The 18,068-nt window shown below is 43.9% G+C and overlaps 1 protein-coding gene across 1 annotated transcript in view; it reads right to left on the bottom strand.

Moving 5' to 3' along the window:
• Positions 1–17,675, bottom strand: part of PDE1C (phosphodiesterase 1C) — a 779,225-nt gene extending 761,550 nt beyond the window's left edge. The window contains exon 1 of the mRNA XM_066584468.1: positions 17,520–17,675. Coding sequence (XP_066440565.1) covers positions 17,520–17,604 — 85 coding nt within the window. The 5' untranslated portion in view covers positions 17,605–17,675. The remainder of the gene's footprint in view (positions 1–17,519) is intronic.
• Between the last annotated feature and the right edge of the window lie 393 nt (positions 17,676–18,068).

Here is an 18,068-nt window from a genome sequence, read left to right as displayed (position 1 = left end):
GGAAGGGGCTGCCTATTACGGGGGGGCTGCCTATTACTGGGGGGGACCTGCTTATTACTGGAGGGGTTGCTTACTGGGGGGGCTACTTATTACAGGGGAAGGGGCTGCCTATTACTGGGGGGGGGCTGCCTATTACTGGCTGGGGGGACCTGCTTATTACTGGGGGTGTTGCTTACTGGGGGGGCTGCTTATTACTGGGGGGGTACTTATTACAGGGGAAGGGGCTGGTTATTACTGGGGGGGACCTGCTTATTACTGGGGGGGGGGATCTGCTTATTACTGGGGGGGATTGCTTACTGGGGGGGGCTGCTTATTACTGGGGTGGGGGCTACTTATTACAGGGGAAGGGGCTGCTTATTACTGGGGGGCTGCCTATTACTGGGGGGGGGGCTGCCGCCTAGTACTTGGGGGGGGGCTGCCTATTACTTGGGGGGGGACCTGCTTATTACTGGGGGGGACCTGCTTATTACTGGGGGGATTGCTTACTGGGGGGGGCTGCTTATTACTGGGGTGGGGTGGGGGCTACTTATTACAGGGGAAGGGGCTGCTTATTACTGGGGGGCTGCCTATTACTGGGGGGGGCTGCCACCTAGTACTTGGGGGGGGGGCTGCCTATTACTTGGGGGGGCGCTGCCTATTACTGGGGGGGACCTGCTTATTACTGGGGGGCTGCTTATTACAGGAGATACACAGGTTACACCAGCATGGGACATATCTCTATACACTGGATGTATATCCCCCTGTATATAGTGGTATGTCCCATGATGGTGTAACCTGTGTATTTCCTGTATATAATTATATATATACAGCTGGTATAACTTATACCAGCCATACATATATAATTACAATTCCTTCTCTACTCACCTCTGCAGCAGTCTCTGGGCAGCCTGTAATGGAAAGTCCCCCGTCTTTTGATCACATGACCAGGCTGATCACATGACCAGAGCCTGGTCATGTGATCTGCAGTCACAGGTCCTCTCCCAGGTCCTGTGCATCCAGCGCTCCGGAGGTGAGTAGAGCCGCACCAGCCGCTCCCCCTGGTAATCGCTGGTCGGCAGAGACTGATAGACTGCAGCTGTGACCATTCACAGCTGCAGCCTATCAGTGGGAGGGCCGCGCCGCGGGAGTCTGCAGCCTGTAATTGGCTGCCGACTCCAGTTGTAACAGCCCTCCCCTCTGCTCTTGCCGACCTGCGGCGCTGCCTCCAGTCTCTCTCCTCTCCACTCCCTCCTCCCCTCTAAGCCATCATGCGGCCGATGGCGCCGGTCCCCTGGGCCCCCTCAGCTCAAGGGCCGGGTCGCGATTGCGACCCCTGCTCCCCCCCACCGTACGCCAGTGACTACTACTGAAATGGAACTAATACTGTGCTCCCCCTATACTGCTGCTAGTGATATGTTACTGGGGCCTGTCTAGACTGCAACTACTACTGAAATGGAACTAATACTGTCCTCCCCCTATACTGCTGCTAGTGATATGTTACTGGGGCCTGTTTAGACTGCAACTACTACTGAAATGGAACTAATACTGTGCTCCGCCTATACTGCTGCTTTGGAATTGTTACTGGGGCCTGTCTTGACTGCTACTATTACTGAAATGGGTGGTTGGGCAGCATGTTACCCAGGAGAAGTGGCAGCGGAGTGTCATGCAGGCGGTGATTGTGCTTTGTTGGAGGTAGTGTGGTGCTTAGCTAAGGTATGCCTTGCTAATGAGGGTTTTTCAGAAGTAAAAATTGTTGGGGGGGGGGCACTCTTGCCGCTATTGTGGCTTAATAGTGGGACCTGGGAACTTGAGATGCAGCCCAACATGTAGCCCTTTGCCTGCCCTATCCGTTTCTGTGTCGTTCCCATCACTTTCTTGAATTTCCCAGATTTTCACAAATGAAAACCTTAGCGGAGCATAGGTCCCATACAAAAATGCTAGTGTCGCCCATTGACTTCAATGGGGTTCGTTACTCGAAACGAACCCTCGAGCATCGCGGGAAGTTCGACTCGAGTAACGAGCACCCAAGCATTTTGGTGCTCGCTCATCTCTAGACAAATTCCTTTTCTCTAAGTCGATACCATGAAAATGAAACACCGGAGGCTAACATATGTCTTTCTTTAAGTCTAGACCCTAACACTTCCGCTGAATCCTTTGGTAGGCCCAGATCTCGTACTAAATCGTTCAAGTCTGATTGAGAGAAAAGTTCAGGGTCATTGGTACCTGGATCATAGCTGTCACCATTATCGCTGCTACTATGTGACATTTGGTCTAAATCGTCTAAATTATTGTCCAGGGTATCCGGAGGTGAAGGAATAGGCAAGTCAGGTCCATGAGGAACAGGGCGAATAGCCCAACGTATGTTGGTTGGGTATGAAATGTCCTTCCAGTTTTTTAAATTGAAACCTTGCACTGAACAAGAACAAAAATAAGAGTCATCACTGTGATTTTTAGGCTCTCTCCAAACCATGGGTACTCCAAAACGAAATGATTTCTTCTTACCTTGAAACCATTGTCTCAGTTCTTCAACACACACAGAACACACTATATGGGGAGCCCAAGATTTATCTTGGTCCCCTAATTTCATACCAAAAATTAGAAATGTTCCTTTGTTGCGTCTTGACGGTATAAGACCCACAAATATAACAGAAACAGTTAGGAGAGTTGACACATCTTCTAGTAGCCCTTTCTTCTAAATACCGTATCACAAAACTTTGATGCGTACACCACAGTGGCTGGCTCCACACTGAGTCACTGACTGCAGTCAAGGTCACGCCTAGCAGACAGTTTAGATTCGTTGTCGTACCGAACCTGAAAAACCCTGAAAATAAGAAAATTTCAGGTGAAATTTGTGACTTATCTAGGGGTGATGGAGTTTTTTCACTATTTTTACTGTAATCAGCACAAAAAATACTGTTAAACCCACTAATTAAATATGCTACAATTTTTTCATCGCAGACCTGTGTAATTAGAGCTGTTATGTGCTAAACACATCTTTGAAGTCTTACAATGCAGAATTCTCTGTAACTATTCAGCTTTATTCTATGTGTTGCATAATACTGTATGTTACTATAGAGATGTATGACTTGTTTCTTCCACACTTCCCGAAGGCCAGCTTTACTCTCCAAGGTGGAAAGAGTTATGTCTTGCAGTTAATGACTGCTCAACTATTCCCAATGGCAATAGAGTACCTGCTTATGAGGCGCTCTCCTGGTGCAATCAGGAGAACATTACATAAACACTATCTACTATGGTTAGATGAATGTACATTGTACTTCAAATTGTTAGTCTATTCATTCACTGTGGGCACACCACGTTTTGCCATGTTTTCACTGTAATCTGCTGCAATAAATCACAATTTGACTGCACCATGTGAAAAGACCTTCAAGCAGTATACCTAGGATCACACAAAATACTGCTCTAATGTGTTTTAGTGTAGATTCCTGCCATATATTTAGCACTAGGGTTTTTGTACACTTGCGTTTTTCATGCGCGTTTTTTTCACGCCATACCGCTGCGGGTTTTTTTGCGCAAATGTTGATGGATCTTTCTAATGTTAAAAACGCATTGCACAGAAATCGCAAAGCACAAACTTGCGCTTTTTTGTGCAATGCGTTTTTAACATTAGAACGTCCCATTGACATTTGCATAAAGATAATGCAGCAATATCACTTGAAAAAAACGTGCAAAAAAAAAACAAGTGTGCAAGAGCCCTTAAAGTGTATTTGAGTTTTCAACAAGTTTTCTAAAATACACCATGTGCTGCTGTAAGTTCTGATTTTCAGGCGCTCTTCCCCATTTTTCTGTTGCTCTGCAATCTACTTTTAGGGAGGGCGTGTGTAGCAAGCCTATCATTCTACTAGTAGTCCACTGTCCTGACTTCCTTGCCATGACTTTCCATGCTGCATTGCAATGTTTCTGGTCGAGTTAACAAGAGGCAGTATCTGAATGCCCGCCCCTTTGCTATCCCAGGATAATCAGGCATATGGAGACATGCTGGCCAAATGGCTAGTAAATAGAGATGAGCGAACGTACTCAGTAAGGGCGATTTCGCAATCGAGCACCGGGATTTTCGAGTACTTCACTACTTGGGTGAAAAGTACTCGGGTGCGCTGTGGGGCGGGGGGTTGCAGAGGGGAGTGGGGGTAGCAGCGGGGAACAGGGGGGGAGCACTCTCTCTCTCCCTCTCCCCCCCACTCCCCGCTGCAACCCCGGCTCACCCACAGCGCACCCGAGTACTTTTCACCCGAGTAGTGAAGTACTCGAAAATCGCGGCGCTCGATTGCGAAATCGCCCTTACCGAGTACGTTCGCTCATCTCTACTAGTAAACCCACTATAATGGGTGTGTAATGTGTGCTCACATACACACAGACACATACTCACATGCTGGAGAGGCAGAGACTGTAGAGTTCAATATTAAAGTGTCTGCAGATCTGTCAGCCTGCAGCCTGTGAAAATAGCTCCTCCCCCTGTTGCTATAGAAATGTCCCTGTGTCCTTGTTACTATGGAAACACTCGACATAATGACAGAGAGTAGATTGCAGAGAAGGGGTATGGTCCAGCCAGGTGGGGGTGATAATGCGGGCAACAGCCTGAAGGACAGGGGTACAATTTCACCTGTTCTCGGGTGAACATCCATTCCTACTTCCCTCCAGCATAGGGTACATTGAGCGGCATTGTGATGGGACTCACAGGTTGTGACCACATAACTAAAGTCCAAGTATGCTGCAGAACGCTTTTTAAAGGGCCACTCCAGTGATTTATTTTTTTTCATTCATTATGTTGCTATCCCCATAGTCTATATATATAAAATTGAATGTAAGTCTGTGTGTGTGTGTCTGTCTGTCTGTTTGTCCTTTATGCGCTACTACACCATTCATCCGATCGCCATGAAACTTTGGGAAGTTGTTGAGTACACTCCTGGGAAGATTACAGGCATAGTACAACTATCCTATGATAAATGGCGCGCGTGCGAGCGTAGACAGTTACCCCCCCCCCCACATAGATCGTTCGATTTCCATCATTGCCTCTAATTCTCTCACTTCCCGATGTCGTAGAAACATGAAATTTGGCACGAGCATTGATTATGTCATAAATAGGAAAAGTTAATGGGTCCCAATTCGATTATTCAAATCTAAGCGCCAAAGAATTAGTGTCCAAATTTTACGTACAGAATCTAATTCTCTCACTTCCCAATGTCATAGAAACTTGAAATCTGGCACAAGCATTGATTGTGTCATAAATAGGAAAAGCTAATGGGTCCCAACTCGATTATTCAATTCTAAGTGCAAAAGAATTAGCGTCCAAATTTCATGTACGGAATCTAATTCTCTCACTTCCCAATGTCATAGAAACTTGAAATTTGGCACTAGCATTGATTATGTCATAAATAGGAAAAGCTAATGGGTCCCAACTCGATTATTCAATTCTAAGCGCAAAGAAAATTAGCATCCAAATTTTACGTACGGAATCTAATTCTCTCACTTCCCAATGTCATAGAAACTTGAAATTTGGCACGAGCATTGATTATGTCATAAATAGGAAAAGCTAATGGGTCCCAACTCGATTATTAAATTCTAAGTGCAAAACAATTAGCGTCCAAATTTTACGTACAGAATCTAATTCTCTCACTTCCCAATGTAATTTGGCACGAGCATCAATTATGTCATAAATAGGAAAAGCTAATGGGTCCCAACTTGATTATTCAATTCTAAGCGCAAAAAAAATTAACGTCCAAATTTTATGTACGGAATCTAATTCTCTCACTTCCAGATGTAATTTGCCACGAGCATTGAAGATGTCATAAATAGGAAAAGTTTATGGGTTCCAACTCAATTATTCAATTCTAAGCGCAAAAGAATTAGCGTCCAAATTTTTACGTACGGAATCTAATTCTCTCACTTCCCAATGTCATAGAAACTTGAAATTTGGCACAAGCATTGATTATGTCATAAATAGGAAAAGTTAATGGGTCCCAACTCGATTATTCAATTCTAAGCATCAAAGAATTAGAGTCCAAATTTTACATACGGAATCTAATTTTCTCACTTCCCAATGTCATAGAAACTTGAAATTTGGCACGAGCATTGATTATGTCATAAATAGGAAAAGTTAATGGGTCCCAACTCGATTATTCAATTCTAAGCGCAAAAGAATTAGCGTCCAAATTTTACGTACAGAATCTAATTCTCTCACTTCCCGATGTAATTTGGCACGAGCATTGATTATGTCATAAATAGGAAAAGCTAATGGGTCCCAACTCGATTATTCAATTCTAAGCGCAAAAAAATTAGCGTCAAATTTTACGTACGGAATCTAATTCTCTCACTTCCTGATGTCATCTATATATATAAAAATTAATGTCTGTCTGTCCGTTATGCATTACTACACCATTCATCCAATTGCCATGAAACTTTGGGAACTTGTTGAGTACACTCCTGGGAAGATTACTGGCATAGTACAACTATCCTACGATGCGTCCGAGCATTGTTGACAGTTATGCCCTCCAGACAAAGATCGTTTGATTTCCATCTGAAGCACGAAAGAAAAAAGGCATTACAAGCAACGGGATGCGTGTCCAACTACAAAATGATGCACCCGCCAAATGTTTCGCAAGACAATTGTTGGATATTGAGAATGCTGAGGTAAAATGAAAGCTGTGCTGTGATTGGTTGCTATTTCTTATACTGCTGAGGTAACATGAAAGCTGTGCTGTGAGTGGTTGCTATATATTATACTGCTGAGGCAACATGAAAGCTGTGCTGTGATTGGGTGCTATATATTATACCGCTGAGGTAAAATGAATGCTGCGCTGTGATTGGTTGCTATTTTTTATATTGCTGAGGCAGAATAAAAGTTGCGCTGTGATTGGTTGCTATTTCTCTTACTGCTATGATAACATCAAAGCTGCGCTGTGATTGGTTGTTATATATTATACTGCTGAGGTAACATGAAAGCTGCGCTGTGATTGGGTGTTATATATTATAAAGCTGAGGTAACATGTAAGCTGCGCTGCGATTGGTTGTCATATATTATACCACTGATGTAACATGAAAGCTGCGCTGTGATTGGTTGTTATCTAGATATATAAAAACTAATGTATGTATGTATGTCTGTCTTCGCAGCAACGCGCGACGGGTAAGCTAGTATATATATATATATATATATATATATATATATATATATATATAAATGAGCTTGAATCGCTTTGGTTAGTTGTTCCTTTCTGAAGCTCCAAGCTCCTTTTTTCTCATGGTCATGTGATCTACTTTCTAACTTACTTGGGGTTACGCTGTCTGAAAGTATTTATTTTGTCAGTCTGTGTGATGCTGTGACTTTGACACTACCACAAAAACTGCTTAAAGGGGGTTACTGACTCCCCTATCACAGTTACTGATGATGATTACACAGCTCCTGTCACACAGTTATAATAGAGAAGATCATAACTCATCCTCCTGACTGTATACTTATAGTTTGTAGCTTATTTAGGTAAATATAGAAGGTAATGATAATTAAACTGTCCACCCAGCAGGCAGAAATGGTACAACCTGTAGCTAATGCTGTGTTAATGCACTATGGGATTGGTGTGAGAGTGAAACCTAAAAATTACATGATCAGGATCGTGCCTGATAAGCATCAGACAAGGAATTGCAATGCATGGAAATAACTGCGATATACAGAGAAAACCTCCAGAGAGTGACAGGCAATCAGGTAAAAGTGGCAGGGATGGAAAAATGTGTTCTGTATAAGGCCTTTAATAGGTTAACAGTCCAATCAACAAGTTATCCCTCACCTGTATCACAGTCCAATTCTTATGGAAGCATAGGTCAGAACTAACCAGTTTTCCTGAAAATAAGACATACCCCAAAAATAAGCCCTACCCTGATTTTTCGTGGTTTTTGTGGAGGCTAAAAATATAAGCTCTACCCTGAAAATAAGCCCTAGCTGCATTACATAAAAAAAACAACAATACGTTATCTGGCAGGCTCAGTCCGGGTCCTCTGGCTGTTTTCTGGAGCTCCAGCATGCTTGCTGCAGTCCTCGACCACCCACAGAAGATCACTTCCTGGTTACGGGATTCATAAATCCCAGCAATCTTCTGTGGGTGGCCGAGGACTGCAGAAAGTACACCGGTGTTCTGGAGAGCAGAGGGAGGACCCGAACAAAGCCTGCTAGGTAAGTATAATAAAGACATCCCCTGAAAATAAGACCTAGTGCCTCTTTTGGGGCAAAAAATAATATAAGACAGGGTCTTATTTTCGGGCAAACATGATAGGTGCGTTCTTGATAATTTCGCTCACTGGTTTTAGACAGTGCAGCTTCCTTCGTTCTCGACATGTCTTCTCATACTGGCCATAGGCCTGTCCCGAACGTCCCTCTTACCCTCACAAATCTCGCGAGAGGAACGCTCCCCAGCTCTGACACCGCACACTCTTCTTAAAGAAACACAACAGTTACAAGAAAGAAACAATAACACAAAACAAAGAAGACAATTCATCCCACTGCAGTAACAGGGAGCGGGAGTGCCCGTCACTGTCCCTACAAACAAACTCCTAGCAGATGTAGTTGGAAAGTCAACAATAAATGAATTCAAGCTGCCGGGGATTAGATAGGTCTCTCCTAAGAAGGAAAAAGGAAATAATATACGGGCAAACCGGATGGAGCGTGTGGGGTTTTTTCTGTTGTCAGTTTTCTGTGTTTCTAGACTGTCCAGCTATGTGATAACGGACCACTACGAGCTGCTCCATCGGAGCCCTAAACTAATCATGAGCCCAATATTTGTTAAGGCCGCTTTCAGACGAGAGTAATAATAATAATAATAATAATAATAAACTTTATTTGTATAGCGCCAACATATTCCGCAGCGCTTACATAGACAGGGTGAATACAGAAAGACAAAATACAAGCATTACAGAACCACGGTTACATAGTAATCAGCTGATGGGAACAGTAAGGGTGAGGGTCCTGCTCCAACGAGCTTACATACTACAAGTAATGGGGTGATACAGAAGGTAAAGGGCTGGAGATGTGCACGGTATGGCGAGGTGGAGAGTGAGCAATGTTATACACATAGACAATGGTCAGACATTTAGCCGTGTGACGGCAGAAACGGTGTGACTGCAGGAGCGGTTTATGATGGCTAGCAGGGATTGCAGTCAGTAGGTCAGGGAGCATGTTATCAGGCGGAGTACAGAGGGGTTTGTTTAGGGAATGCGGTATGCCTCCCTGAAGAGGTGCCTTTTTAGAGCACGCCTGAAGTTCTGCGAGTCCTGGATTGCTCGGGTAGCCTTTGGTAGTGCGTTCCAGAGGACAGGTGCTGCTCTGGAGAAGTCTTGGAGGCGGGAATGAGAAGTTCGAATGAAAGGGGCTGAGTTTCATTAGCAGAGCGGAGAGCCCGGGCTGGTTGATGAATTGAGATGAGGGAGGCGATATAGGGTGGCGCTGCGCTGTGGAGGGCTTTGTGGATGAAGGTAGCGAGTTTGAATTGAATTCTGTATTTAACAGGCAGCCAGTGCAGTGACTGGCACAGGGCAGAGGCGTCCGAGTAGCGGCTGGACAGGAAGATGAGCCTGGCTGCCGCATTCAGGATGGATTGGAGAGGGTAGAGTCTGGTGCAGGGGAGGCCGATCAGCAACGAGCTGCAATAATCGAGCCGGGAGTGGATGAGGGCGACAGTAAGCGTTTTTAGCGTCTCCACAGTGAGAAAAGAGCGGATTCTTGCGATGTTCTTGAGGTGCAGCTGACATGTTCGGGCCAGAGATTGGATGTAGGTGGGTAAAAGAGAGATCAGAGTCAAATATGACCCCAAGGCAGCGGGCATGTTGTCTAGGAGTTATGGTGGCGCCACACACTGAGATGGAGATGTCAGGATGAGGGCGGTTAGTGGAGGGTGGAAATACCAGTAAGTCAGTTTTAGAGAGGTTTAGTTTTAGGTAGAGAGAGGACATAGTGTTAGAGATAGCGGACAGACAGTTGGTGATGTTTTGGAGGAAGGGTGCAGAGATGTCACGGGCAGAGGTGTATAGCTGGGTGTCATCAGTGTACAGGTGGTATTGGAGGCCAAAACTCCTGATGGTTTGTCCAATAGGGGCTGTGTAGATAGAGAAGAGAAGGGGGCTGAGGACCGAGCCCTGGGGGACCCCAACAGCAAGGGGAAGAGGAGGGGAGGTAGAGCCAGCAAAGGAGACACTGAAAGAGCGGTCAGATAGGTAGGAGGAGAACCAGGAGAGGGCAATGTCCTTTAGGCCGATGGAGCAAAGCATACTGAGGAGGAGTTTGTGGTCAACAGTGTCAAATGCTGCAGAAAGGTCGAGGAGGATCAGTAGGGAGTAATCGCTCCTCGATTTGGCTGTCAGTAGGTCATTGGATACCCTAGTAAGGGCAGTTTCTGTCGAGTGTTGAGGTCGGAAGCCAGACTGTAGGGGGTCTAGGAGAGAGTTCTCTGATAAATAGCTTACAAGGCGAGAGTAAACCAGGCATTCTAGTAGTTTGGAGATGAAGGGGAGGTTTGAGATGGGTCGGTAGTTGGCAGCATCAGTCGCGTCCAGAGCCGTCTTCTTTAGCAGTGGGGATATGATGGCGTGTTTGAAAGAAGAGGGAAAGATGCCAGAGGTCAGAGAGAGGTTGAATATAGCGGTGAGATGGGAGATGACCACTGGGGAGAAGGAACAGAGGAGGTGTGAGGGGAGAGGGTCGCTAGCGCAGGTGGTGGGGCGAGCAGAGAAGAGCAATTTGGAGACTTCTTCCTCTTTCGCTGGTCTGAGTACAGATAGTGAGCAGGAGCTAGATGCAGTGCTGACAAGACTAGGGTCAGGGCTAGTCTGGGATTGGGAAGTTATTTCCTGACGGATGTCGTCTATTTTCTTTTTGAAGTAAGCAGCCAGCTCTTCAGCACTGAGATCCGTCACAGGGGGCTGCGGTTTTGGGCTGTGAAGGGAGTGAAAGGTATCAAAGAGCCGTTTAGGGTTGTGCGATAATAAGGAGACTAGAGAGGTGAAGTAGACTTGTTTGGCATGGTGGAGGGCGAGGTTGTAGGTTCTGAGCATGAATTTGTAGTTCCGGAAGTCTGCGGACGTTTGCGATTTCCTCCACAGCCGTTCAGCACTTCTAGAGCACCGCCGGATGAAGCGCGTTTGAGGTGTGAGCCAGGATTGCCGCGTTTACATCGAATGGCTCGGGTTCTGGGGGACGCCGCTTCATCCAGGGCATGTTTGAGAGCGGTGTTGTAGTGAGTGGCAGCCAGGTTGGGGCAGGCGAGGAGAGAGATGGGGGACAGAGAGGACTGTAGGGATTCAGCAAAGTCCTGGGTGTGAATGGCCTTAAGGTTCCTGTAGGTACGGTAGGTAGCTGGGTCTGGAGAGATGTTAGGGAGCGTGACAGAGAAAGAGAGGAAGTTATGATCTGAGAGCGGGAGAGGGGAGTTAATGAAGTTGGAAACAGAGCAGAGACGGAAGAAGACTAGATCAAGAGTGTTGCCCTCCCTGTGAGTGGGAGAGGCTGTGAGTTGAGAGAGACCAAGGGAGGAGGTGAGCGAAAGAAGCTGAGAGGCAGATGGGGAGTTAGGGTCATTAGTGGGGATGTTAAAATCACCTAAGATGAGGGTTGGAATTTCACAGGATAGGAAGTGGGGGAGCCAGGCAGCAAAGTGGTCCAAAAACAGGCGAGCAGCACCTGGGGGGTGATAGATAACTGTTACTCGCATGGACAGCGGGCGGAAAAGCCGTAGCGTATGTACCTCAAATGATGGAAACGTGAGTGAGGGTACAGGAGGAATGACCTGGTAGGTGCATTTCGGGGAAAGAAGAGCACCTACTCCTCCGTCACGCCTGTCATCTGGTCTCGGGGTATGGGAGAACTGCAGGCCATTGTAAGACAGTGCAGCAGGGGAGGCTGTGTCAGACTGTTGTATCCACGTTTCTGTGAGAGCGAGCAGACTTAAAGATTTAGCAGTAAAAAGTCGTGGATGGTGGGGAGTTTATTACATGCTGACTGGCAGTTCCAGATGGCACATTTAAAGGAGTCAGGGGAGGCTATGCATGGGCTAGCAGTATAAAACGCATCAGTAATAGGGATCCATATTACACACGTTTCAAACACATCTGTATGTCATCAATTTATCATCCGTATTTGCTTTCGCATTTTTATTATTTTATATTGAGTATATACTGATCTGTATCCGCCCAATAGAAAATAATACCAATATGGAGGCAGATATGCAAAAAAACAGATCATGCTGCTTTTATAATAAATGGTCATAAAAAAAAACTGCCATATGATTAGCCCTGTAGATTAACATATTATGGGGCCCTCACCACGAACCTAATATGGCGCAAAAATATGCTTGTCTGAAAGCGGACTAAATCAGTTCAGTGCCATTTAGGGCCTTAGCATCTTTGAAATTACTTTATCATACAAACTGCTTTGTTAGCGTATGGTGTGCTAAGCAGTCTTCCATTACACTCATGACTCTATTGCAGATATGAAACATGCCTCAACCTGCAACTCCAAACTGTAGTTTTACCATATTGTAGTAGAGTTAACCCCTTACCGCTCCACGACATACATTTACATCATGAAGGTTCAAGGTTTGTATAGAGGGGGGTCGGGGGAATTGCGATTTTTGGCCACCCCGTCTCCAAGAAAAAATGTAATAAGAAGTAATCAAAAGCTCGTATGCACCCCAGGATGGTACGAATAGAAACCACAGGACAACCCACAAAAAATGAGCTATTGCACGACTATATTGAGAGAAAAATAAAAAAAGTTGTGTCGGTCAGAAGATGGTGGCAGAAAATAATTTTTTCTCCAAAGATATATTTTAAATGTAATTGAGCAAAAAAAAAAAAAAACTATATAAATTTGGTATTATAGTAATTGTAATGATGACCCACAGAATAAAGCTATCATGTCATTTGTGCTGCAGTGCATAGGCTGTAGAAACAAGCACCAAAAGATGGTAGAATTTCATTTTTTATTTCCATTTCCCTCCACTTAGAATTTTTTTTAAGTCTTTCAGTACATTATATGGCACATTAAATAGTGCCACTGAACTGCAAAAATGCAACTCGTCCAGCAAACGACAACGAGCCCTCAGACATCAACGGTAATGGATAAATAAAAGAGTTAGGATTTTTTTAAAGTGGAGCATAAAAAAGGAAAATGAAAGCAAACATGGCCGCATGCTTAAGGGGTTAACATATAAATTTAAAAGGCGAGTTCGGCTGGCAAACATGTACTAATTTGAGGGCTTATTTACAGGGGCGTATTTTTCATCAGCATTTTGTGAGCCAAAACCAGGAGGTGGTCCAAAATACAGAAGAAATGCAAATCTTTCCATTATACCTTCTCTCTGAGCGCTCCACTCCTGGTTTTAACTCACAAAATAGTGATGAAAAATGCTGAAGTGTGAATAAGCCCTTTGCTTGTGTTTCTGTAATTCTTTATTGTTACTTCAGTATACCAGTGAGGAAAATACGCTCCGCACACAACACTGTCCTACATGTCTTCTGTAGCCTTCAGTCTTTTCTTCAGATCTCCTGTTACATACACTGCATCAGGGTGCTTTCACACGAGCAAGTGCGCTTCTGCGTTTTCTTGGCTGCGCCGTAAAATTGCATAAATGGACATTTTTCCCCAATCGCGTTTTCTTGCCCATTCACACGAACGGGAGTGATGTTTTCTTTGCACCCCGGAAAACAATCACTCTCTAAAAATCCTCGGGATACCTTCCAATGCCTATATATAGGCACCTGTATGGTCGCGTATGGTCCATTTACGCATCGTATATTCGCCCGTGTGAACGAATGCATTGGAAACCAATGTCTCAGATGGTCACGTATATCAGTCGTCCGTAAAAACGTCACCATTTATGCGCTTGTGTGAAGGAAGCCTCACATATGTTTCTACATTTTCATGGCTAATTTAACTACTTCCTGCAAAGTAGAAGCATTATTTCATGGCAGTGATATTATTATTACTATCATCTTTTTAATTATATACAAAACACCAAAAAAGATTTCTACAAAAAAATGGAAGTTGTAGAAATAACACACAAATTCTCCAACAAAAAATCCAATGATCACAGAAGTAACAGCAAACTGTATCTCATGACATCATCTTCTGGGGATGTCTTCATTACAGGGGTTTACCAAAATGTCATGTTCTCCCCTAGCCACAGAATAGGGGATAACTCGTTGGTCAGTGGAAGTCCCACTGCTGAAACCTCTGCCAATCTCGAGAACGGGACTCCCTTGTCCCACTCTACTGTTACTGCAGGGGTCGCTTCTCCCCCAGAAGTGAGGTCACTCTAAATGGAGTGCTGGTTGAGCATGCGTTGTCAGCGCTCCATTCATTTCAATGGTTACTCAGCAGTTCCATTGAAAGTAAATGGAGCAATAGTGCACTTCTACGACCAGCATTGCATTTAGTCTCCTCCTCACTGTAGTGGGTGCAGTAACCCTGTAAAAGGTTGCAGGACATGGAATCCCCATTCTTGAGATTGGAGGGGGTCTTATCAAACAGATATTCTGGTACAAGTCCTTTAACTGATTGTTACAAATTACACTGGTGCAGACTGTATTATTAGGGAACTTTCACAAAGAACAGGATAGGCTGCATGATGCCCCACAAGCCATTTTGATGTGGAATTGAAAATGGCTTAAAACCTGCAATTCCACTTCACAATCTACAGTTAGACCTGCGGATTTTGGTGTGGAATTCCACAGCTATGGATTTGGATGCGTCCTGCGGTCTAATTCGGTCCCTGCAAAAGGTTCCTTTTTTGGATTCCTGGCAGGGAATTCATTGTGGCAACAAGTGGGTCACTTTTCCATAGCAGAATTTAATATGGAAACTGAACTTCTAAATATTTGATAAGTATTTGCCAGGACAATCATAGCTATGACTTTGTGATAAAAAGCAATATCAACAGTATTATACTACATCAGTCTTCTTAGAGCACAAGTATTGAGCGCACTAAAGGGCCCCAGCTGTCATTATTGGTATTTAGCCTTGAGGATGATGTCTTCTACGCCTTCTGGCACCGCTACAGCATCTCGTTTAGAGATAACATTTAATTTGTATATCTATTTTGTCTTTCACCTGTCACATAAAGACAGCAGTAACATGAAGTACATGAAGCACACGAAGCTCAAAGAGCCTTACATGCAGCTCATCCAGTGATCTTCAGAGGAATGCTTATAAAGAATATCAGCGCCATTTAATGCTAAGTTGTCATAACAAAATTCCACATTCATCTAAAGATTTTTATCTTTTTCTACCAATGGTTGCAGAACACTGAGCATGAAACCTCATTAAGTAAGAGTATGAAAGAACACCAATATGTTCTGAACACAACAGATCTAACTACAGCTAATTTAGAGTGAACATTAAACCATGAATGATTGTAGTAATCCAGTCACTGCTGAAATAAAGCCCATATGCTGTACACAATCACTTCTATCCTGCTTTGCCAATATTGCTTTATTTGATGAAGACCTTTATCTGATATAGTGAATGTCTATGTACTCTCAAAGCAATCCTAGGGCATGGAAAGCAGCAGGCAGCTGTGCCTCTGAGTAGTCGGGGTGCCACCTCTACAAGAGTATAATGAGACCTTAGAAATCAGAACAAGCAGGCAATTTAAACAGAGATTTGACAGTGCATGCCAACACCCTAATTAATCCAACATGAATAGCTCAGTGGCTGCAAGGCAGGTGGAAGCGCTGGGCTGCTGGAATAAAACTTTAGCTTATCCCAAAGAGTGTTTAAACCAGGAGCGATTGTCTGTCAAAGCAGAAAACAGCAGCAATTATGTGTTTACCTTAATGGCAAGAGAGACGTTCTAATTGCTCAGAGAACACTTTGTAGCACCAGCTCAAACTAGCAAGTTGTGGGCAAAATTAATGTGTGTATGTGAATATGTGGAAGCATATAAAGAAAAAAGGCCCTCACTGACTGACTGACTGACTGACTGACTCACTGACTGACTGACTGACTGACTCACTGACTGACTCGCCAAAAGTTCTCCAAAAGAATTAGCGTTAAAATTTAACGCACATAATCTAAATCTCTCACTTCCCAATGTCAGAGAAACTTAAAATTTGGCACGAGCATTGAATAGGTCATAAATAGGAAAAGTTAATGGGTCCCAACTTGATGGACCTATTAACTTGGAATTTAATTCTCTCACTTCCTGATGTCATTTTATATAAAGGAAACGTCACATGGTTACCTCCACGTGGTGTTTCCTGAGTAACGCAGAGAACTATGCAAAATGGTGAACTTATGTTTTTCCTCAGTATCTCTAAAGTAACCACGACTTCATAAGATTTTCCGTGTGAACACCAGATAAACACCAGTACCAAATTAACTCGGGCGAAGCCGGGTATATCAGCTAGTCTATATATATAAAGCTGAAAGCCCTCACTGACTGACTGACTGACTGACTGACTGACTGACTGACTGACTGACTCGCCAAAAGTTATCCAACTTCCCGATGTTGTAGAAACATGAAATTTGGCACAAGCATTGATTGTGTCATAAATATGAAAAGTTAATGGGTCCCAACTCGATTATTGAATTCTAAGCGCAAAAGAATTAGTGTCCAAATTTTATGTACGTAATCTAATTCTCTCACTTCCTGATGTCATTTTGTATGAAGGAAACGTCGCATGGTTACCTCCACGTGGTGTTTCCTGGGTAACGCAGAGAACCATGCAAAATGGTGAACATGTGTTTTTCCTCAGTATCTCTAAAGTAACCACGACTTCATAAGATTTTCCGTGTGAACACCAGATAAACACCAGTACCAAATTAACTCGGGCGAAGCCGGGTATATCAGCTAGTATATATATATATATATATATATATATATATATATATATATATATATATATATATTTACTGTATGTTTGTTTATAACCAAACAATACAAATGGGACGCTGCTATTTAAAGTCAATACACAAAGGACACTATTAAAACCGACATGTGACAAGCAGCAAACATTCTGAGCCGTCATGGACACACTGTTACACAAACAAGCATTGTATATGGCACCTTATTCAGTGTATACCCAGAGACAGAATTGCACATCACTTCACTTTGGGGCACTGCAGATGGGCCGGATCTACAAGTACATGGCATTTGATGGGTGTATATACATATACATAAACTGGCATCAAGTCCGTGGTACACAGGCAACTAATAACCAAAGCAGTTTTTGGAAAACTTCACAAACTTTCACATCTCATTATTGTACTACACACCTAGGATCAGGTATTTTTTGCAACGCTGAAAGTAAGGGGACCCTAATAGTAATATAATATATGAAAATGTTATTTTTTTTCTCTATGACTTCCTCTGCTTTATCAGAAGAGATTCTGGTTCTGCTTGTAGCAGCACTGATTTATACTGTAAGGGTTAACAGAAGAAAGCATATACTCTGCTAAAACTGGATGATATAAAATAGACATACAAAGAACTGAGAATCAGTCATGAAGGATCTAAGGCAGAACATAATAATGATAGCCAAGTTCTTACCTATGGTAAAGCTAAAGCCATCAATGCTGAAAGTGGCACTCCTGCATTTTTTAAATCCCTCTTTCCTGCTGCTGGGCTCAGTCATTGTCCCCACTTAGTAATTAGTTGTAGAGGTTCTTCCTTTTGTAGCAGCAGAGATTCAAGGCTGGCAATTAGTAGTCCTGCCTGTATATCTGCCTGTGGCAGCACTTACACCCCACTTCACACATCTCCTAATGCAGAGACAGCAGTGACTGCGAGAAAAGCTCCCTACATTATCTCCTCCCACTGAGACAGTCCCTGCGATGGTGCTGCCATGTATCCTGACTACACAGTGCTGAGTGACACAGGGATGGCAGTAATGACACCCAGAGTGGGCATGCACAGTGCCCTCTTAGCTCTAGTCCTACACTTGTTGCCATTGTCTAGAGCGCTACTGCTGCAGCAAAGTTATACTGGACTTAATATCACAGTTGTTGGATCAGCACTATTATTTATCTGGTTGTCATAGGTACATGAAATAGAGCAGGGGTCCCCAACCGCCGGGCCGCGGACCAGGCCGTTGGGTGT

The sequence above is a fragment of the Eleutherodactylus coqui genome, chromosome 12 (assembly GCF_035609145.1).
Source record: "Eleutherodactylus coqui strain aEleCoq1 chromosome 12, aEleCoq1.hap1, whole genome shotgun sequence".
NCBI lineage: Eukaryota > Metazoa > Chordata > Amphibia > Anura > Eleutherodactylidae > Eleutherodactylus > Eleutherodactylus coqui.
Note: the sequence above shows the minus strand (reverse complement) of the source record. Positions and strands in the feature narration are given on the sequence as shown.